The sequence below is a fragment of the Typopeltis vanoorti genome, chromosome 11 (assembly GCF_054136105.1).
Source record: "Typopeltis vanoorti isolate ZY-2024b chromosome 11, IOZ_Tvanoo_1.0, whole genome shotgun sequence".
NCBI lineage: Eukaryota > Metazoa > Arthropoda > Arachnida > Uropygi > Thelyphonidae > Typopeltis > Typopeltis vanoorti.
Window position 1 is genome coordinate 22,640,122 of NC_143559.1, and position 23,977 is coordinate 22,664,098.

The 23,977-nt window shown below is 35.1% G+C and overlaps 1 protein-coding gene across 7 annotated transcripts in view; it reads left to right on the forward strand.

The window, feature by feature from the left end:
* The window catches only part of LOC150101365 (serine/threonine-protein phosphatase 2A 56 kDa regulatory subunit gamma isoform-like), a 430,932-nt gene that overhangs the window by 34,393 nt on the left and 372,562 nt on the right, over window positions 1-23,977 (forward strand). For 6 of the 7 annotated variants that reach the window (XM_090400222.1, XM_090400219.1, XM_090400225.1 and 3 more), the window contains one exon: window positions 19,655-19,720. In XM_090400222.1, the coding sequence (XP_090256348.1) occupies window positions 19,655-19,720 (66 nt within the window). Of the gene's footprint in view, window positions 1-19,654; window positions 19,721-23,977 lie in introns of those variants that run through there. The other variant, XM_090400226.1, reaches the window with a different exon arrangement.

Genomic DNA, 23,977 nt, shown 5'->3' on the forward strand with positions numbered 1-23,977 from the left:
TGCAATCCTCACCTTCTCGTGGTGCACCCTGTTAGGTATCTACCTGGATTCTGAACGGATGAGAAATTTTGAAATTAACCAAAATTTCAAATGATCGTACGACATGACTGATTTTCATGCCAGATGGGGCGTTGCCTGGTTAAACAAGGGCCCCCTATTGTTTTTGCCAGGAAACTAGGGCAAACAGTGAAAAGTCAGCTACTGGAACAAATCCTAAAATTTACCCCAACTCAACATCACCAGACTTCAAGATCTGTACTATCAACATAAGAAGCCTGAATGGCAAAGAAATGGAGCTAGCTGAGGAATTAGGTAAGTACCAGATCGACATAATAGAGACAGGGGGGGGGGACTGAAACAAAAAAGACAAACTGGTGAGATCTTTCTGAGCAATAAATACAAAATGTTATATTCAGGCAATGACAATCAAGGAAAAGAAGGAGTAGCCATAGTATTCAACACTAAATATGAGGCTAATCTTCTTGAATGGCAGACATCCTCAAGTAGAGTGATGTGGAAAAATATGAGAATGGTGAACTGGACAATGAGAACTTATTTGTGCCTATGGTCCCACAGAAGGTTCTACTAAGGTAGAAGTGGAGGAATTTTTTGAGCAACTGACACACTGAAAAAGGAAAAGTTGGTCCTTCTTAGGGTTCTAAATAGCAGAGTAGGAAATGATTGTCAGACATACAAAAATGTTTTGGGAAAATTTGGAGAAAAGAGCAAAGCTAATAATAATGGCAAATATCTGTTGGATTTCTGCTCAGGACACATGGACTACCATGCTCCAACATAAAAATGTGCAGAAATTCACATGGAGAGAGAAGAGGCAAGGAATAAGAAAAGCCTCATTGACTGTGTTATTGTTGATAATGATGTTTTCCCATTGGTGCAGGACACCAGCGTGTACAGCTCTCAGATGTGAACTCTAGACTAAAATACACAAATATTATTCAAGAAAAAATGAAAGAGTTTGAGAACAGGAACCAAATTGGAGATTCAGTGGCATGCTCTGAAGAGAACACTGATTCATTCAGCCAGAAAGGCATGTGGTGAGGTCTGCAAGGATAAAACAATCAGAACTCCATGGTGGACACAGGAAGTTAAAGGAGGCAGTGAAGGAAAAGAAGAAAGCATATCAAAAGTTCCTGGCAAATAAGTCAGCTTGTGCTCTTAGAGAATACAGAGATAAATGTAAGAAAGCTAAACATTGTGTAAAATCTGACTAAACAAAAGTCATGGTAGGAGTTTCACAAGAACATTGAACATAAATATCAAGAAGTGGCAAGATATTCTGGAGGTTGTTGAAGAAGCTCAGAAATTGAGGAATGAGTGCTGTAAAAGGAATTAGAGATGATAAAGGTGACATGAAAACAGGAGAAAAAGATATCCTTGTAGTTTGGAGTAATTACTTCGAAAATTGCTAAATGAATCAATCAGTGATGACAGCACAGTGGTAAAAAAACACTGACCAGGCATGCAGTCAGGAATGCATATCCATACTTGAAGTAGAAAAAGCCATCAAAAGCCTGAAATTTGGAAAGGCATCAGGAGTAGATGAACCAGAAGTGCGCTCAAGTATGGAGGTATAAAAGTCTTACAGTGGCTGTACTGCATAGTTCAGAATGCCTGGACAGAGGGACGAATTCCAGATGATTGGAGTAGAAAAGGGAAATAAAACTTAATGTGAGAATTACTGAGGGGTTTCATTACTGAGTGTTCCTGTTAAGATTTATGCAAGTATACTTGAGAAACGGTTGAGAAGAAATGTGGAAGAAAAGCTGGTGAAGGTCAAATAGAGGCTGTCAGGATCAGATTTTCACTTAATGACAAATAGCTGAGAAACAGTGGGAATATAACAAAGATCTGTATTTAAGTTTTTGTAGATCAGGAAAAGGAAATGTGCCAAGAGAGAAGCTATTCAAAACACTACAGTTATATGGTGTTAATGGGACATTATATCAAGCAGTACTCAGTCTATATTTGAGTTGTAAGTTAGCAGTTAGAATTGAAGGAAGTACAAGAAGTTGGTTTAATGTTAAATCTGGTGTCAGACAAGGATGTACATTATCCGCTCTCTTATTCATTATCTATATGGATCACATTATGAAAGAAAGTGGTATTAAACCTGATATCAAAATTGGAGGTGTTAATATCAGCTCTTTGCTTTATGTGGATGATGTTATACTTCTAAATACAATAAATCCACTACAAGTCTGCAAGATTCCCTGACTAAATTGAATAACTGTTGTAATAGATATGGTATGAAGGTCAGCATTAAAAAGACAATGAAAATAGGCAGAAACATTGAAAATATCAACTGCATTGTGAATGGAGAACCTGTAGAACAGGTAAAATATTTCAGCTGCTTAGGCACGATTTTTAGTGAACATGGTAAATTAAATATGGAAATAGACAACTGAATCAACAGAGAGTTGGTATGGTAGGAAGTCAACTGAATTATGGAATGATAGAGAAATTAGTCAGAACACTAAATTAGCTGTATACAAGACAGTGTTCAAACCAATTTTAACTTATGGATCTGAGAGCTGGGTTAGAAGTAAAACACTAGACCATAGACTAGAGAACGCAGATCTGAGAGTCGTGAGAACGATTAGGGGCATGACCCAATGGCATCAATGACAATATCATATTAAAAACGAGGATATTAGGAAAGAACATGATGTTGTCAGCATCCAGGAATGCATTGGCAGAGCTAATCTCGGGTGGTATGGTCATTTAAACAGAATGGGAGAGGAAAGATAAGCAAAACAAATGTTCTCTGTGAGGTTGGCAGGAAAAAAGACCCAAAGGAAGACCAAGATATAGGTGGATTGATACAGTAAAAAGTGCCTTAGAAGACAGAAATATAAAACCTGATAATACTGGGGTCTTGACTGGTAACAGACTGAACCGGAGGAACATTTTAAATAGGAAGTTAGTAATGATGTAAATTTTTCATGTAGTACTATCATATCCTGTACACCACTTGAGGATATATATATCAGGAATTTGATGATGATGAAACACCAAAACCATGACCTTTCCTGCTGATGGAACTGACTTTGTCTTCTTTGGCACTGAACAAACGTCTTTTGTCCACTGTTTTGACTGCTGTTTGGATTCTGGTGTGTAATGGTAAATCCAGTCTCATTCATAGTAATAAAGAGACTCACAAAATCGGTTTTATTCTTGTTAAAATGCTCCATGCTCTGTTCAGAGATTTTCATTCGAGTGCATTTTTGATCTGCTGTGAGCAAGCACGTCACCCATCTTGCACAAAGCTTTTTCATTTGCAATTCTTCATGCAAAATATATCCTACACGTTCTTTTGAAATGCCTATAGTCTCAACAGTTTCACTCACTATGACTCGCTGGTCATCCAATACCATATTGTGCACTTGATCAATGATTTCTGGTGTTGTTACACTTTTTGGATGTTCTTCACATGGATAATCTTCAAGGCTGGTACGGCCACATTTAAACTCGGCAGCTCATTTCTTAATTGGTGAACACGAAGTATAGGAGTGCCCATAAATTTCTTTGAATGAATTTCTTTTGGTGTTAAACCTTCTTTTACAAAGAATTTTATAACTGCATGATACTCAGTTTTATTCATTTCAAGAGTTACAGACAACCCTTTTGTTTCAGACATCTGTATAAAACAAACTACTTGATAGAATGACTCAATTTAACATGGATGCTTATGACAGATGTATGAACTTAGAAAAAAAAATCTTGCTGATAGTGTTGCTATCTATGGTTGAGGCCGAGAATTTTTGAGACCACCCTCGTATGTCATCAGCATAGATAAACCTTCAACTATCAGTTGGAGGGATTATCGCTTGTTAAGTAAAACTGGGTTAGAGGTTAAATATAACTGGGATGAGGACAGATCCTTGTGGTAATCCATCCTATAGGATAAGTGTTTTGCTTTTTTGTGAATTCAGATGTAGCTTTGTTTTCCTATTGGACAACATTTGTTCTAGTAATTTTAGAGTTTTTTGACAGTTGATTATTTAACTGCTTTATACAGTAATCCTTTCTTCCAGACACTATCATAAGCTGATGTTAGATCTATATAGACCTGTTTTTACAGCCTTCTGGTATCCACCTTCTGTGTGGATTGTGAGAGCTAGCACCTGGTTGTAGCTGCTTCTGCCAGGTCTAAACTCAGCCTGTTTGCTGTATAAGATGACTTCTATTTTGGGAGAAATTCTAGAAAGGATAATCCTTTCAAAAAAGGATTATGCTCTAGATACTGCCCTATTGCAGAATAATGCTGTTATCAGCCGATTTATTGAGTTTTGGCAGGGCTATTATGTTTTGATTTGTGCAAAGTTTTGGAAGCCATTTATAATTTATTATTGATGGAGAAGAAATTAGATAGCCAGGATTTTGCTCTATGGCCAAGTTGAGTAAGGATGTCGTCAATATCAGGAGCATTATCTGTTTTAAATAGTTGTGCTGCATCAATTTCATCTATAGTTACTGGATTGGAGTTTTTGTAAATGTAGGACATGATAAGAAAATTTTTTTTATAAAGACAATGAATCTCTTTTTTGGTGTCTGTGGGAATTTTGGGTTTAGCTTTTTATGTTAAGATTTTTGCAATACCATTAGGGTTTACTTTTCCTTTAGTCTTGTTTGTATTGCTGGGGCCTCCCAGTCGACAGAGCAGTGAGCAGGCCTTGTGACTTGATCTGGGAAAGTTAAGGTGATTCATTTCTTCATGTCGGTGAGCTCCTACCATCATCCAATAACCTTAATAGGGTAGAAACACTGTCCGGATGGTTTGTTGTTCATTCTCTGCCAAAAGCATACTACTTTCAGTTGTCCAGCATGTTGTGTAGATTTTTCTGAATCCTCTTGGGATGTGTTTCTTGCCAGATGCTATGAGAAGCTTAGTGAATCTTTCATTGTTATCAACTGTAGGCAGAATTATGTTGATGTTGTTTTCAATGAATTCAGCAAATTTTGACCAGTTGGTTTTCCTGAGATTCCATCAGAGTATTTGGAAGCTGTTTATTCTCGGGATTATAAGTCCTACTCTAACTCTGTGCTGACTGTGTGAAAAAGGAGACAGTACTTGATAGGTTGCGGTTAGAGGGTTCCTTCCATATCAGTGGTGGTAAAACAAAGGTCAGGGATTGTCTCTGATCTTCATCTTCTAGATTTAAAGGTTCTGGGTTGCTTGCTGTCGGCTGCTTACATCCAGTCTGTCAATTGCAAGCCTGGGCTGTCATCATTATTGTATCACTGTAACATACTGTGTGAGTTTAAATCTCCGAGGATGATGCCAAGATGGACTGGCCAAGGAAGTGCAGGGCTTGGCCAGTCAAATAAAGGAGGTTTATGTACGTTGTAGATTGAGAAGGTGTCCAGCCAGATACCAATGAAAAAAAGTTACTTTGTGAATGGTCCAGAGAGTTGCAGATTCTTTCCAAATTTGTTTAGTTTTGCATATTTTGCCAAGCCATTTCTTTCATCAGGTTTATTAGTGAGAAGAATGTAGCCAAGAACGGTAATATTTCCTTGTTGGGTGTGGTGAGTTTCTTGTATGACAACACTGTCTACTTTGTATCTGGTAAGAATACTATTCAATACCTCTGATTTTGATCTAGTGAATTCCTTGATATTGAACTAGAGGATATTCAGACAATTCCCAGTGTTCTTGTTTGGTTGCATTAGTTCATTTTTAAGGTGATTGAAATGATTTGGAGACTGTAGTGGACTTCTTGAACATAGCCCTTTGCCTAAGCTATGAATGTGAATCTTGTTGACCCGGGCAATGTTCGAGCTGGTGTGTCAGCTTTGATACTATGTGCATATTTCTTGTGTCTATAGTTGGTATTTGGATCCCTCCCCACCCACTGCAAAGGTGAGGTATTACTCAGAAGTTACCACTTTCTAGCTGGGGTCGGTGATCCCAGAAACAGAGACCGTTCCTGATATGGAGCAGACACCTGTGCATCTGCTCCTTACCCGATGGACAGTCACTGCGGTTTTAAGGTTAAATACAATGATCCCTAGGTATATCATAGGTGTATAGGGACCTATAGACATCTGCATTTAATGTCTACTGTAATATTTATATAGCAGTTATGTTATATAGTAGTTATATATGCAATGTGTAATAAATAACATTGAATTTTTTTAGTTTAACTTTTACATTGAGTGTGCAGTATTACTAGTAACTATAGAAAATATTGATGTGGCAGATATCTAATATTTATTTCTGTGTAATACAGAAACAGAATATAATAGAAAAAAATAATGAATACATTAACACGTAAATTGCCAACCTGATTTGCACACTCACTCTTCAACCAACATGCTGTAGGTTTGAATTTTTGAATCTGTGTATAGATAGGAGATGAAATTTTTACCTGGTGTGAGACTACTGCCTTGTTCATTGGATTCCTGAAGAGGCTCAAAAATATTCCTTGGGTTTCTGTATTATTATTACGGGTGACTCCAAGGAGTCCTTAGACTCATCGAGGGAGGCCCTAAGCATCATGTCAAGAACTATTCAGCATTCGCACAGTATCTATCATACTTTGCTTTGAACACATTCACAGTCATGGCACTCGCAACAGACTGGAAGCTTATTCCACTCCAAGTAAAAACCTAGTTCTAACACCCTTACTAACTACACGCTTGCTGAGTTTCCATGGATGGCCCCTAGTTCTCCAACCAACCTGTTATGAAAAATTTCCTCTGAATTAATCTTGTAAAAAATCCCTCAGTAATTTGAATGTCTCAATCATATCACCCCTTTTCTGCCTATCAACCAATTTCTGTAACCCACAGATCTTCAACCTGTTCTTGTAAGATTCATTCCATTGTCCAGCTACCATCTTGGTCACTCGCCTCTGGATCCTCTCTACCTCCTCCCCATCAAGAAGAAACTCTGGTGCCCAGATCTGGGCACAGTAGTAAATTATGTAAAAAATAAATAAAAAAATACAAAGAAAAAAAAATTGGAGAAAGTTAAATATCTTATCCCGCCCACTGTACTAATGTAACATAGGTTTACAATCATTTGGGTAGGAATTGTAATAAAATAAAATAAAGCTGGAGATACTGTATGCATATGTGTTCATTCATGTATTTCTATCTAGGACATGAATGGATGTAATGGAGTTCAGAAATAGAAAATTAAGTTCTATAAATTATGTGATAAATTGGTTTGCATTTTAAGTGCAAAGTTTCATTGCATTCAGTGTTCTAAAATTGTTAATTTATCTTATGGGATTGGGGGGGAGGGATAATGAATAAATTGCAAAATCCTGTGCAAAGCATGGTACCAAGTACCACTGCTTTCTATATAGGATTTTACTTAATTAAAGATTATAATTCTATTATAAAGATACACTGCTTGGAAAGAAGTCAACAAACAGCTGTGGTGCCCACTTTAATAAGATGTAGAACCTCCTCTCACTGTGATGACTGTAGCAATCCTACAGGGACATAGTTTCCACAAGTATACGATAGTGATCAGTGGGAATTTTGGACCATTCTTTCTGTAGACATATAATGAGGCCCTGGACTATTGTGGGGAGGATGTCCCTTGACCTTACCCAATGCTCCAGTTCATTCCACAGGTGTTCACTAAGGTCGAGATCAGAGCTCTGTGGAGGCCTGTCAAGTGTATGTCCATGAACCATTCAGTTACAGCAGCCTTATGACACAGTGCATTGTCTTGCTAAAGAGGCAGTGGCCAGTTTTAGAAGGCATTTCATTGTCCAGAATGTTCAGATACCTCTCAGAGTTCAGTGTTCGTGGTTCCACAAACAGAAGTCTGAGTCTAAACCAGGAAAAACAGGATCATCACATAACACTGCCACCTTTTGAATTTCATAGCTGGGGTTATGCATTCTGGTAAGAGTCATTCACCACAACCATCTGTCTGCTCAGAAGAGGGTGTAGTGTGATTCATCACTCCATAACATAGCTTCCTGATCTTCTACATCCCACTGTACATATTCTATGCACCACTAAAAACTATGTTGCAAGTAATGTGGGGCTTGCATATCACAGTTCTGACATGGAAACCCATGCTGCAAGCCTTGGTTCTGAATGTTTTTATGCAGATTAGTGTTTCAGTTGATGCCCTGAACTTTGCATTCAACATGTTGGCCAACGAATAGCAGTTACTACTTTAGAAACTAGTGTGTACTGGCCTAGTTGTACTTACTGACAATGACATGCACATATTCACGGAAGCCCTTTCACTCTGCATAGGTTGCGGAGCTTCTGTGAATTATTCAAAACCACAAAGTGAGACACTGCAAATAGCAAGGGTTCACTGTATTCCTAAAAATTGCTCCAATCGAAATTCATCAGTACTGTCCGACCACAGATACGAGACTCTCAGCTGGCAATATGCCAAGAAGAGTCAATTCATGTTGAAGGGAAGAAAGGAATAAGGCGATGTACGAATTCATTACCAACACGCGAAATCACATGCTTTATACATAAATTTTCCAACTGTTGTACAAACAAAATAGTTACCACTTTAGAAACTAGAATTTTCATAAAATAAAAGCTAATTTTCTGACGTATAAGAATTGAACACTCATCCCACGAAATGCATTGATTACCCTATTATCGGAATGGATTTGCCTTCTTCTGACATGCGCAGAAGTGTTGAGGGGTCTCGCATCTGTGTGCACACAGTAATATCATAGACCACTGCATGTTGCTGTGCAGGTATACAGCAAACACAGCAATGGTCCCATTTTTTTGTCCTGCATGAATGATATTACAGTTAAAATAGCAAAAATACTTGAGCATTTCAACTTTAAAGTTGCTTTTGTGCTGCTACAAAAAGTATTTGGTGTTAAGATTTCTAAAATAGCCTCAACCTGTTCTCAAGCAACCCACATGTGTACAAAATCTTCTGTACATGCTGAATTCAACAACTATGTTTACATATATAAAGATGTCAAAATGATCAGAATTTTCAACCAAAGTAACAAAAACCAACTAATTAAACATCTCTTCTGAATATGTTGTATGTGGTTCTCTCACCTGATAAATTACTAGATTCCTTCTTTCTTATCTCCCCCCTCCCACCCATGAACCACAAACATTAATTTGCTATAGGTCCTGAAATGTGGTGTGTACGAGAGCAATATTTAAAAAAGATTCTGTCTTATTCAAATGTACAGTGAATTTAGACAGGTGTGTAAATCATCTTGCCACAGGTGGCCTGAATGCAAGATGTTTGTCAAGCATAGTCTTGAGAGGCAGAGGACTTGGATCTCTGTGGAGTTATCATACTAGGACCCGAATTAGCCTCCAATATCTGAAACTTTGGATGATGGGGACCTGAGGTTGAATCAAGGATTACTTTCAGTATTCCTATCCACCTACCCCATATAGTAATCAACTCGCTAAGTTCTCCACAAAGGTTGGTCAATTGGTAGAGCCTCTGCTACTAATGGCTCATGCAAAAAGTTAAGCGAGTCTTAGCGTGGTTAGTAGTTGGAAGGGATCCAATCGTTCGATGCTGTTGGCACTCTGCTGAGGACTGACTATTCTCACAGGATTAACTTCGGCCTGTAAACTGACCTATGTCAGACCTCTGTGCCCTCGGGTCACATGGGGATATGACATATTTCTACTGTTGGTGTGACACATTTTTACAACCAGTAAAAATGTGTACAGGCAAAATAGTTATTTATTTCATGTAAATATGAAGATATTTACATGAAATAAGTTTGCAGGTAATTTCTTTCTCCCATTTTTGACTCACGTTTGTTACTTTCTGGTTGCATAATCACCTCAACGTCTGATGAATATTAATTCCCCAGTTATGCTACTGAAAAAAATCAGAATTGCAGGCATGTGTTATTGGTTGTTACTTAACTTCCAAATCTTACTCTGTTTCCAACCATGGCTTTTTTTTTTTTTTTTTTTTTTTTTTTTTTTTGCTGTTGTTTGTCTAAAGGAAGGAATTAAAAAATTAAGGGGAATGTGCTATCTATGTCTAAAACAAGGAAAATAAAAGTTTTTCACACGGTGTAAAAATGTTAGATTGGAAATGGTAAACACCAGAGGCCTGAACATTTTTCAGACATTCCATACACGATCAAAAGTAGCCATCCTGGAAAAGTTCCAGGATGGTTAAGGAGTGTTAAAGTTTGGAAAATTACTTTAAAGGTGAAATTATTTGTCATTACTTCGAAGCAAACTTTTTGCAGAAATGATAGTCTTCAGAGATGATCACTGGATAGCTTTTTCTACATTTTATTTTATCTCTAGCCATGCTATTGCAGTTTGCAAATCTTGCAGAGTAGGAACATAATCAGATTTTTGTTTGTAGTCTTTTCATCCTTGACCTTTTCTTTGCTGACACTTGCAACAACACGTTCTTTCTTATCTATATCCAGTCACTCTATTTAAAATATCAGGCACTATGAGATTATCTATCTCTTGATGAATATGCATTTCACTATAACTGATTGTTTTATGCTGTATAATTTATTTTATGTATCTGGGCTATTAAAATCTCAGTTTCACAACAATCTAGTTTAATTTTTATTTTCTTGTTATTTCAGAATCAAAAACTCGTGTAATATATTAAGACACGTGCAACTCATACTGAGACTAATGAGACATTCCTGGGTAATACTCGAAGTCATGTTGTATAGAAATAAACAGCTGAAGATTAGTTTCATTGTAGTAAGCAGAAAGTAATTATATTCATCTATGCACAATCCTGGAAGTGATAGTTAATTTTTTCAGCATCTGGTATTGAAAATGAGGGAAGGAGGGGGAGACTGTCTAATACCAACATTATATTTGAAGTTGTGATATATGCAGTTATTTTATAACTGGGCCCATTATTTTTTATTTTTTTGGAAAAAGAAGTAAAAATATGTAGAGTTCATTAATTTGAGAAATAAGTAAGTACGATACTTATTATGGTAAAATTGGCTGAGCACGAAGTGTTGAAGCCTGCCTTTCGGAACAGCCATTATTCATAGTAACTCATCTGCTGCATACTGGTGAATTATTATTTTGAAAACTGCTGTTAATATGAGCACAGTTTTATTTGAAGTATAACAAAGTATATATACAATTATTAAGGCTGGGAACGTTGATTGGTAGGAAGAAGTTGGATGCTTCCTTTTTGCTGTAAGCTTAAGCTTGTTGCATTTAATATGGTTAAGGCTGCCTGCCTATCTTCATTTGGTCTGCTAAAAAGATTGACAGGTGATATTTTTATATTTGATTTCCAATTTCTTACTGGAAATCAAGTATAAAATTAACATGTCCCATTCTGTTATTTTTTATTGATTGTAATTAAGTCCTGATAAATCATTTCATTCTTGATTCTGTCAAATTTTGTTTTATTAACTATTATCTTAATATTTGCATCTCGCATTTATTTATGTTCTTGTTTCACATGTATTAATATTGTAAGAGTACTGATTTATGGAAGAAGAGAGGTCATAAGACATAGCAATACCATATGTAAAAAAAGAAATCTGTTAAAATGTGTTTCTTGAAACACATTATAATAGATGTTAACAGTATACAGGAGACTCTTTCAGAAAAGTAGATGAAACGAAAGAAGAGGTTGAAAAATTGGTTTGATAAGGCCTGGTTGACCGAGTGGTTAGCATATCCGCTCTTCAGCCAAAAGGCTGCCGGTTCGAATCCCACCGTGAGCATGGACGTTTGTGATTGTCTGTGAAAATACTAGTGGTGGTGATCGGTGGTAGATGGCACTAGTGTGGAAGATGAAAGTAGTTGTAGTTGATGGATCTGAGTGGTGGAGTAGGTGCCCTCCCTCGATGAGTCTTTGGACTCCCTGGAGGTCTTATGTAATAATCATCATCATGCATATCAAGGATTTAGGCCTAGCATGGCCTGTTCCGGCCTTAGAAGTCTTCGTTGAATCGTTTAAGAGGATGTCATGGTTTACTTTTTCCTAATGGCTTGCACTTTAAGGCTTGTTTTGGTAATCTTTCTGTTTTCATTCTTTGAACGTGTTCCATCCATTTATGTTTATATTTTTTAATTTTTTCTATTACTGGTTCTTGGTTTAATTCTTTCATAATTTCTTCGTTTCTTTTGTGATCAAATAGGGTATACTTTGCGGTTTTTCTCATAAACTTCATTTCTGCTGTTGTTAATCTTTGATTGTCTTTTTGTTTTATTGTCCAGATTTCGCTTCTATACATTAAGACTGGTAGGGCTAATGTATTGTATACTTTTAGTCTGGTTTGTTTTTGAACTAGGTTTGGTTTAAATATAGAGTTAATTACACCTGTTATTTTTAAATATTTTGCAATTTTTACGTTTATGTCTTTTTCATTTTCAAATGTGATCGTACATCCTAGGTAATTAAATGAATTCACCTGTTCTAAGATCTTGTTATCTTTTACTATTTTAGTTCTTGCTGGATCTTGTTATGTAATAATAATAAAAATAATATGTTTGGAGCTGAACTGTCTATGGATGATGATCAGTGGCTGTCCATGTTCTTGCATGATAAGAAGAACAGCAGAGAAATGGTGGTTAGTTCAGTAAAGTATCAACCAATGAAATACCTATATAAAAGGCATAATGCAGAACTAAAGCATCTTTGAGAAAGTGATTAGAAGAGAATCACTGAGGGGAACGGGCAGGGATCATTTAAGTGGGCAACTTCTTTTGCTCACTTCTAGATATAATCGTGCATTCTGAACAAGGTTTTAGATACACCACCCAAATGTGAAAACAGTAGTCTAAAGATTTATAAAATGTTAGGAGTTGAGCAAAAGCAGTATCATTTTGAATGAAAAAATACTTTTTGGAAACTGAAAAAGTCTCTTGATGTGATGTGTTTGTGTCAGGATAGGTTAAATGTGAAAGATGAACCAGAAGAGAGAACTAATATTGGTTGACAATTGAAATGTTATCGAAAGTGAGAGTCTGAATCAAAATCTTCACTCACTTGACTGATTTTCCAAAAAAAAAAAAAAAAAAAACTTATTTAAATTAATTATATAAATTAAATTAAATTAAATTAAATTAAATATAAATTAAAAAAAGTAAAAAACTTAAGTTTTTTTTTCTGAGAAAAAATATTAGAATTATGTTTTGGTAGTATTGAAATTCACTAGCTTACCTTTTACTTCACCACAGAGCTGTCTCTAGGTACCACTAACATAAGCACATACTTGAGGTGAGTGGCTATGTGCTTCGCAACCATATGCCTGGGGAAGGAGTGTCCTAGGCTCGATTCCCGTCAATGACGTGAGGAGCTTAAGGATTTTCATCAGCCATAGCCGGTCTTGGGCATGGACAGCAGGTCCCCCCCCCCCCCCCCCAGTTTATCTGGGGGTTTTCATCCTACAAGCAGGCAAATCAGCCCTGTGAACACACATGGATTATAGTCATGAATATTGCCCTTAGGAGGTGCAGCAGAGGAGTGGCAAACTGGCTGCATTGATATGTTAGTAACACCTCATTAGGTGCAGGACATTAGCTTATACAGAGGATTTGAAATTGGAAGAGATCACCATTTAGTCTTGAGCAGGATAAAATTGAATTTCATATTGAAAAGAGAAATATGTAAGAAAGTTTTAAAGTGAATCAAAGTTGAGCAGCTCTCAGATGTGAACTGTAGATTGAAATATATAAACATTATTCAAGAAAAAATGAAAGAGTTTGAGAACAGGAATCAAACCTTGGAGATTCGGTGGCATGCTCTGAAGAAAACATTGATTGATTCAGCCAGAGAAGCATGTGGTCTGCAAGGATAGAAAAATCAGAACTCCATGGAGGACACAGGAAGTTAGAGACAGTGAAGGAAAAGAAAAAAGCATATCAAAAGTTCCTGGCAAATAAGTCAGCTTGTGCTCTTAGAGAATAGAGTGACAAATTTAAGAAATCTAAACACTGTGTAAAACTAGCTAAAAACAAAAGTCATGGGAAGACTTCGGTAAGAACATAGAAAATAAATATCTAGAAGGTGGCAAGATATTCTGTAGGTTGAAGCTCAGAAATGGAGGAAAGAGTGTTGTAAAAGGAATTAGAAATGATAAAGGTGATATGAAAACTGGAGAAAAAGATGTCCTTGAAGTATGGAGTAATTACTTTGAAAAATTGCTAAATGAAACTAGCAGTGATGACAGCACAGTGATTAAAAAAAAAAAAAAAAAACACTGACCAGGCATGCAATCAGGAATACATATCCATAGTTGAAGTAGAAAAAGCCATCAAAAGTCTGAAATGTGGAAAGGCAGCTGGAGTAGATGACATGTAACCAGAAATGCTCAAGTATGGAGGTACAGCAATCCCTCGATTAATGCGTTCTTTAAAACAGGCACATTAATCGAAAACACACTAATTGAATATTATAACCTATGGGAAAAAGTATAATTTGTTCCTCAAATTAGTTTTTGCACCTTAATTTTTTTATAAAAGAATTAAGGTATGTCTCAGAGCCTAGTTTAAGGAAAACCATGAAGCTGAAAGACAATAAAACATATTCAGAACATAAATTTTATTATTCTACTTCTTAACAAAGAATTGAGCTAATGTAGTTTGGCGGGCATTTTGTTTCTTTTTTACATACAACCGGTATGGCCCTATTGCCTCTTTCTACTCTTCTGCAAATTTCACTGCTTCTCTCTTCATCAGGGTCATCCTCTAAGCATTGCTGCTTAAAACTTTTGATTGTACGAAAAATATTTTCAAATTGTTTCCGTGAAATCTCTTTTGGCTATTTTCTTCATATTCTTCGGGATCTTCCTGCTGTGCATCTAAATTTAGCAGGTTGGAATCACTCAATTCTTCAGAATGAGATTTAATTAACTCTTGGACATTATCATTGTCAATCTCATCAAAACCCGGTTCACGCCCAATGTTGGCAATTTCCTCAACAACATTATCCATTTCATTTGAAAAGCTTCTGAAATCTTTTGAACAATGTGGAAGAATGTGCTTCCAAACGGCTCGCATTTTGCTAGCAGTAATTTCATTCCAAGATTGATGAATATTTTCAGTAGCAGATTTAACATTAAATTTCTTTCAGATTTCTACTAATGTCATAGAATCCTCACCAAATGTTTCTTCTGTTGCCTGTTAAATGTGCTTCTCAGGTAGGATGCGATAATCCCCTGATCCATAGGTTGTATGAGAGAAGTTGTATTTGGCGGAAAAAATTTGGAACATAGTATGCATAGTGTATACATGGAAGTAGTGTAGTATGCCATTGAAAATAACTTCGTAAAATGTTTTAAATTGGTAACTAAATTATTTCATTCTGGTGAGTGATTTTTTAAATAGTTAGCCATAAAAATATATAGATAGACAATTTTTTAAATCTGTAACATTTATTTTTAAGATGTGTATATAGCCGCACTAATCAAATTTGGGTATCGAAAAAAACGATGTACTAATCAAATCAAACTCACTAATCGGGGCGCATTAATTGAGGGATTACTGAAAAATGTGATAATTATTGAATTTTTACAGTTTTTTGTTTCTGTTATGTAAGCTATTTTTATATTTTGCTTCTCTAATTCTTCAATTAGTTCTTGTGTTTGATTTAAGTAACAAATGTTTCATCCTCCAATCCTCAGTGTGTTCTGTTTCAATGCCCTTTTCGTTGGTTTTTCTTGGTTGAATCTGTCTGGACAGTCTGGATGCACATTTTGTAATTATTATGAGTGTTTAGTTTGTACATATGTGCAAGTTGCTAGCACAGCTTGCTGATGCCTCCTGCTTTATCTGAGCATGTTGATGTGGTCCTTCTAGTAGTTCATACTACCAGCATACATTGCCCATTTTCTCTCACCACATTGAGATAGCAGGTAGGATTGAGAGATATTAAAATATCTAGTTAAAAAATTAACTTTCTTAGTATTAATTTAGGAGGCCTACATTGTAATTGTGCCAAAAGTCTTCAAATATCAGAGTTCTGTACATCTCAAGGAATATGATCACATTCTTTAATTGCAGTGCTGGTATTAATCATCGTAGAAAGTATTTTACCTTGGGTATAATAAATATTAAAGATACCAAGCTATTTTAAACCTGGTTTTACCCCATTTCCCAAGTAAGCAAACAGACAAATAAGTCAAGTTTGCACCTGGAAGTGTTGCAAGTCTAGCTGACCCTGCACATAGTTCAAGACCAAGGCAACTCATAGTAAAAGTAGAATAAGCTCTGATCACTAATCTTAATATTTACCCTTAATGCAAAGCACATCTCCTGGAGGAGATGTATGATGCTTTGTATTAAAGGCAGGGGCCACTATCCAGACTGGTTTCGATCTTATTTGTCTGTTTGCTTACTTGGGAAATGGAGTAAAACCAGGTTTAAAATAGTTTGGTATCTTTAATATTTATTATACCCAAGGTAAAATACTTTCTGCATTTATATCTCCTCCTGAGATTTTTATTTAATAAGGTTAAAACACCTAATGGTAACTTGTTCTGGTAAAATACTTATAAGCTCTGTATTACTAAAATCTTGGTATTTCTAGCCTGGCTCCCACTGATTCGACCTCAGTAAAGGTCAAAACTGGTCTGGGTAGTGGCCCCTTGCCTTTGTATTAAAGGCAAGGGGCCACTACCCATACATCTCCTCCAGGAGATGTGCTTTGTATTAGGGGAAAATATTAAGATTAGTGATCAGAGCTTATTCTACTTTTACCATGAGTTGCCTTGGTCTTGCACTATGTGCAGGGTCAGCTAGACTTGCAACACTTGCAGGTGCAAACTTGACTTATTTGTCTGTTTGCTTACTTGGGAAATGGAGTAAAACCAGGTTTAAAATAGCTTGGTATCTTTAATAGGTATTAATCATCATTTTGTTTAAGATGAAATAAGAATCTGCATATCCAAAGGTTTATACTGTGTAGAATTCGTGTAACAAGAATTTCTAGTCATTTAAAATTTAATATTCTATTAATGGCAAAAATTTTACATAAGTATTAAAATCTTATTAGTGTTAGCTTTTCTTATGGAATTCATTAGTATAATGAATAGTGTGTATGAGTGATTTATTTATCCCCCTCCCTCCCCCAATTGCCAGCAGTGAACAGTGCCTATTTGATATGAACTGCAGCCTTTCCAAGGTTGTTCAGGTTATTTGTTTATCTGATTGTGTTGCTCTTTAGTTTTTAGCTATTAAATATAAGTTATGTTTTTTATTATTTTTTTTTAAATAAATTTTTTTTTTAATCAACCTGTATATCTATTTTTATAAAGTTAGAAGTTTTTATAAATGCTAGATTAAGTTCTTTTGAACTTTATTCATCATGTGCTTTGGTCAAAAGTGATTATGGGACGCTGTTGACAATATAATGTGATGTATTTAAGATTAATATTATTAATTATTATTAATCTACATGAAGTTTTGAAGGCTCATTAGTGGGAAGCCCACACTAATCAGTGTACTGAGAGACACTCATAATCACATCAGACAACCCATTTCACTCAATCACTACTTTAGACACACACAGACAGACAGAGAAAGAGAGATCATAGTCCTCACATTTCTACTAACTACCTCCTGTTAAATTGTGAATGAAGATATTTATAAATAATAATACTTAATTCATAATTAACATGACCTACCATATCATATAGCAGGACTTATTTAAATCTATTTTGTTAGTCTCTTGCTTATAAAATGCTATTCATGTAATTCCTGTTGAGTTTTGTTAGTTAATTTTTATTTATGTGATTTTAAAACATAATATATATATGAAAAGGCTCTGTTAAAGTGTCAATTATTTTTTTAATTTATTCCTTTGATAATAATATAAGAAACTGTAATATATGTAATTTTAATATATCCAGAAGATTCTTTGTGGTATCATTTGATTGGTTGTTATGAGAAAACATGCAAATTTTTCAGCGCATGTGGGAGCGTGAACTACTATATACGAAGGGAAAGGCAAGTTTGATATGAACTAGACCGGTGAGAACGAGTTTTTGGCAGGAAAAAGGAGGAGTGGATATGAAAATGAAAGTAAAAAGATAATCGAATAGGGGAGTATAGAGAACGGTAGCTGGAGACTGGAGAGGAATTTTGACGTGACGAAAACGGAATTTAAAGGACCTGGAATCGCTTGGCAATTTAACTTGCCCTTTTCTGAGTTGGATTTTTACCAAAACTTCCTAACGCCCGAGTGAAATAGTGCCAGAAATAGGTTAATATACTTATAAGAAAAAGAAGAAATAGGTGGATAATTTAAACCAAGTGCATAAAGGTTATATTCTCCAAAGTCTATAAATCAATCGCGGAAATGGAAGATTCTTTTAAGTTTGTGTTATTACAAAGTAAAAGTCAGCAAGGACTTTAAAAATTATTGTTCGATCTCCTTAAGATGTGATGAAGCTATATTCTGGTAAGATTACCTATACTTTATTCAGTGAGAAATAACGAAAATTAATTTCGCCGAAAGTAAATTGTTCCTAGTTGTTGCATTCAGCGAGTCAAGATTTAATATGTGATGTGCTAAGACTTTTCTCTCTTCAAGTGACAAGTGCTCTTTTATTGAATTAAGTGTTCATTGACTGAACGAGAATATTGAGAAGCATATTTGTTGTAATTTAGGAATCCCGAACTTAGAGAATTACAAATAAATGTCTGATGGTTCAAGAGTTGTATTTTTTCTGAATATCTTGAACTGATTTGATATTTAAATGTTTTGAGAATGTAACCTTGATGAGAGTAAGGTTATGATAGAAGTTCTCTGTAATGAGAAGAATAAGATCTGTTAAATATAATCTTTAATTATAAAGTTTAAGCTGAACTGAGTAGTATACTAGAATCTTAAGGAGAGCTTTATATTCGTTTAATTATAATGTCCCTGTTGGAATACTGTGTTATGATGTAATTTATGTGACTCTGCATTAAATAATTTTGTTTGAATTGAATCTTGTATTTGCTTGATTGTTTCATTGCACCGCTCATTAAAATAATTCGAATCTCAGCGGGAACCCTATGTAGTAAGAATAAAAACCTCGGCCTAAAATCAGCTTATGATAACCTAATACAGTTGAAGGTTGATTTATCTAAATTGCTCTTGCAATTCAGAATATGGAGTGGCGCAGTATAATATAAATTTTCTTCATATTCGATTGATATATCAGCCTACAACCAATAAATACCAACGAGAGAGAGTTATCAGACGATAAAACGTGATTGAGCAGAAATTACGATCTAACACTCCTTATATGATCCTCAGGGTGATCCATTGTTCTTTCCTGCTCAATCATGGATTGAAAATTATTGTTAGCATCTACTATATAAAACTTCTATCATATAGAAAAATAGAGTATATATTTTACTCCTGTCATATCTCCTCTTTTCTGCAAAGCTAAACTTTACAACTTCTATACATCACATGGAGAATTCTCTACTGGCACGTGCGTGCACACACACCACTCCCACATTCCCAAACAACTCACCAAATCTATGCATAATAAATTCATAATAATAAGCCATTATTTAAGTAAATGTACATAAGGATTAATCTTTTCTGTAAATAGTTTTTATTGTATATGTACTGTCCTTTTGTTCTGTTCATTTTATCTATAGGTTTGTAAAAACTTCATGTAGAAAAATGGATTTGTTAACAGAAGTGTTTTTATTTAATTCACAAATATATGAGAACATTTTTTGGTAGGCACCAGGGAAAATAAATTCTGGAAAGAACGGTAATGGGAAAGATATTTTACAGCTTTCAGAAGTGGTAAGTTTTACTTACTAGTATTATATAATATTTATATGAACAGTATAAGCAATGTTGTGAGAGATGAAAAAATACAATTCTCTTTCTGAACAGTGACATTTTTATTCTTAGTATTTTTTTACATTTCTATATATAAAAAAACTAATTAAGTACACTCCTTTATACAGAACTGAATTTCATCTTTTTTAAGACACATTCATTCAGATAAATGGATCAAAAAATTGTGATGATACTGCCTTAAACTTTTAAATTGTTATTAGGTGTCTGCAAGAGCTGAGCTTGTCTGTAAAGAAAGATTTAAGATGTACATATAAAAAAATGAGCTTGTCTCTTAAAGAAAGATTTAAGATGTACATATAAAAAAAATGAAGTGTTGAGGTGTCCATGTACTTGCCATGATTTGTGCAATAATATTTTAGTTCTTTCCCATCAACTTTAAAGTACTTTTTTCATCTGAGACCAGCCTAACAAAATAATATGTTCAAACCCTTGTAAAACCACAGCTGTTACTGGAGCATTTATATTATAGTCTTGAAGACTGTGGATAGTCTGGCTTAAAGAAATAATTTAAATCATTTTATCAGTAAATTAATAAAACCTCCTGTAATTTGTGTTAGTTTTGTATTATCAAAGTATATTTCAAAAGTAAGAAATATGCAATGAGAGAGGATATGAAGGAGATGAAAGAAGTGAAAATGAAGGGTGAGAAATAATGATTGTGAGTGCCTTGGTATGGTAGGACAGAATTGAAAACAAGGGTCATGATTCAGTGAGAAGATTATGTAGGGAGGTATGGTGTGCAGTTTAGAGACGTATGTAATAAATTTGATGTATGAAAGAAAACTTGTATATGCCTGATGCACTGCATTTCAATGGTTTTAGATTTAGATATTTGAGATGTTGTTCATTAAGAGGATGGAAATGCAAAATCATGGAAATGAGATATTATAGGATTCAATCAAACATGTGCCTAGCGCCACCCCTGGAATAAATGAGTACGAGTACAGAAATGACTGCGAATAGCTGAGTGCAGCTTCCCAGATTTTGAATCTGGGAAGCTGCACTCAGTAATGATATTATTCGAGGATAACTGTGGGTCCAAGGGGATGTCAAAATGCCAAATGCCTGTACACAAATGCCAGAGGAGAGAATTTTCTGGCATTAGTTGATTGACTTGGCCAAAAATTATCATCATCAGTGAGACCTGGTTGACAGAGAATGATGCTGTTTTGTAAACCTTGAAAATGCATATGACATGGTGCCCAAAGAAAAACTTTTCAAAAGACTACAAATATATGGGGTAAAGGGAACATTATGTAGAAAAATACATTGTCTATATTTAAGTTGTAAGTCAGCAGTTAGAATTGAAGGAGGTGCGAGAAGATGGTTTGATGTTAAATATGGTATGCGAGAAGGGCGCACAGTGTTTCCACTCTTATTCATAATTTATATGGCTTACATTATGTAGCATGTGGTATTATAACTGATACCAAATTTGATGATGTTAATCTTAGCTCTTTACTTTATGCTAATGATTTTATTCTCCTGTACCAATCCAGTGCAAGTTTCCAGTATTTTCTAATTAAATTACATAACAGCTGTAAAAATTTGGCATGAAAGTCGGCAATAAAAAGACTTAAACTATGAACATAGAAGCATTGGAAACTTCAGATGCACATTCTCAATGGAGAAGCTAATGAATAAATAAAATATTTCAGCTATTCACACACTGTTTTATTAACGATGGCTAATAAGTTTGGAAATAGGCAAATGAATAAGCAAAGCTGGTATGTAGGGAGGCAGTTGAATAAATTTGTATGGAATAGGAATGAAATTAGTCGAAACGCAAAACTAACAGTATACAACACAGTGTTCAAGCTAGTTTTAAGTTATGGATCTGAGAGTTCGGTTAGAAGTAAAGCATTTGATCGAAGACTATAGGCCACAGAAATGAGAATTCTGAGAAAAATTAGAGGAGTGAAGAGATGGCAACCATGATAGTCATATTAAAAATGAAGATATTAGAAAGGAATGTGACATTGTTATATGTTTCAGTAAGGAAATACTGTGAGTAGACATATTACTTAAAATTATAATAATGGAATCAACTCATGTAAAATATTATTTATTAGTAGAATTTTCACCTGAGTATCACAGGCATCTTCAGTACATGTAAAAAAGGCTAATTTAACAATAACTAACAATTCCAAAGGGTTCCACCTAAGTAGCTCATATAAGATAACTAAAAAAGGTCATCATCAAATTCCTGATATATATATCCTCAAGGGGTGTACAGGATATGATAGTACTACATGAAAAATTACATCATTACTAACTTCCAATCTACAATTTTCCTCCAAATCAGTCTGTTACCTGTAAGGCTCCAACATTATCAGATCTTATATTTCTATCTTCTAAGGCACTTTTTACTATATCAATCCACCTATATCTTGGTTTTCATCTGGGTATTTTTCCTGCCGATATGGCAGAGAACACCTGTTTTGCTAATCTTTCTCTCCCATTCTGTTTAAGTGACCATACCATCTGAGATTAGCTCTGCTAACGCATTTCTGGATGCTGATAATGTCAAGTTCTTTCCTAATATCCTCGTTTTTAATATGATATTGCCATTGATGCCATCTGTTCATGCCCTAATCTTTCTCAGGACTCTCATATCTGCATTTTCTAGTATTTGTTCAAGTGTTTTACTTCTGGCACAGCTATCCAATCCATAAGTTAAAACTGGTTTGAACACTGTCTTGTATACAGCTAATTTAGTGTTTTGGCTAATTTCTCTCTTATTCCATATAAATTTATTCAGTTGACTTTCTACCATACCAGCTTTGTTGATTCTGTTGTCTATTTCCATATTTAATTTACCATCTTCACCAAAAATCGTGCTTAAGTAGCTGAAATGTTTTACTTGTTCTATAGGTTCTCCATTCACAATGCAGTTGATATTTTCAGTGTTTATGCCTATTTTCATTATCTTTGTCTTTTTAATGCTGACCTTCATACCATATCTATTACAACAGTTATTCACTTTGGTCAGGGAATCTTACAGACTTGTAGCAGATTTATTTAGAAGTATAATATCATCCATATAAAGCAAAGAGCTGACATTAACATCTCCAATTTTGATATCAGATTTAATACCACTTTCCTTCATAATGCGATCCATATAGATAATGAATAATAGAGGGGTAATGTACAACCTTGTCTGACACCAGATTTAACATTAAACCAATTGCTTCCTTCAATTCTAACTGCTGACTTACAACTCAAAGACTAAGTATTGCTTGATATAATGCCCCACTTACACCATGCAACTATAGTGTTTTGAATAAATTTTCTCTTGGCACCTTTTTCCAGATCTACAAAACTAAAATACAGATCTTTGTTATATTCCCATGATTTCTCAACTATTTGTCGTAAAGTGAAAATCTGATCCTGACAGCCGCTATTTGCCCTGAATCCAGCTTGTTTTTCACCAAGCTTCTCTTCCACAATTCTTCTCAGCTGTTTCTCAAGCATACTGGCATAAATTTTACCGGGAACACTGATTAGAGAAATACCTCTGTAATTCTCGCATTCAGTTTTATTTCCCTTTTTACATATGGGTACTATGAGTGGTCTACTCCAGTCTCTGGAATTCGTCCCTCATTCCAGGCCTTCTGAACTATGAAGTGCAACCTCTCTAAGACTTACATACCTCCATATTGGTCGAATATTATCTACTCCAGCTGCCTTTCCACATTTCAGACTTTTGATGGCTTTTTCTACTTCAAGTATGGATATGTATTCCTGATTGCATGCCTAGTCAGTGTTTTTTTATCACTGTGCTGCCATCGATGCTTGTTTTGTTTAGCAATTTTTCGAAGTAATTACTCAATACTTCAAGGATATTTTTTCTCCTGTTTTCATGTCACTTTTATCATCTCTAATTCCTTTTACAGCACTCTTTTCTCCATTTCTGAGCTATTTCAACAACCTCCAGAATATTTTGCCACCTTCTTGATATTTATTTTCTATGTTCTTGCCAAAGTCCTCCCATCACTTTTGTTTAGACAGTTTTACACAATGTTTAGCTTTCTTACATTTGTCTCTCTATTCTCTAAGAGCACAAGCTGACTTATTTGCCAGGAACTTTTGATATGCTTTCTTATTTTCCTTCACTGCCTCTTTAACTTCCTGTGTCCACCATGGAGTTCTGATTTTTCTATCCTTGCAGACAACCTCACCACATGCCTCTCTGGT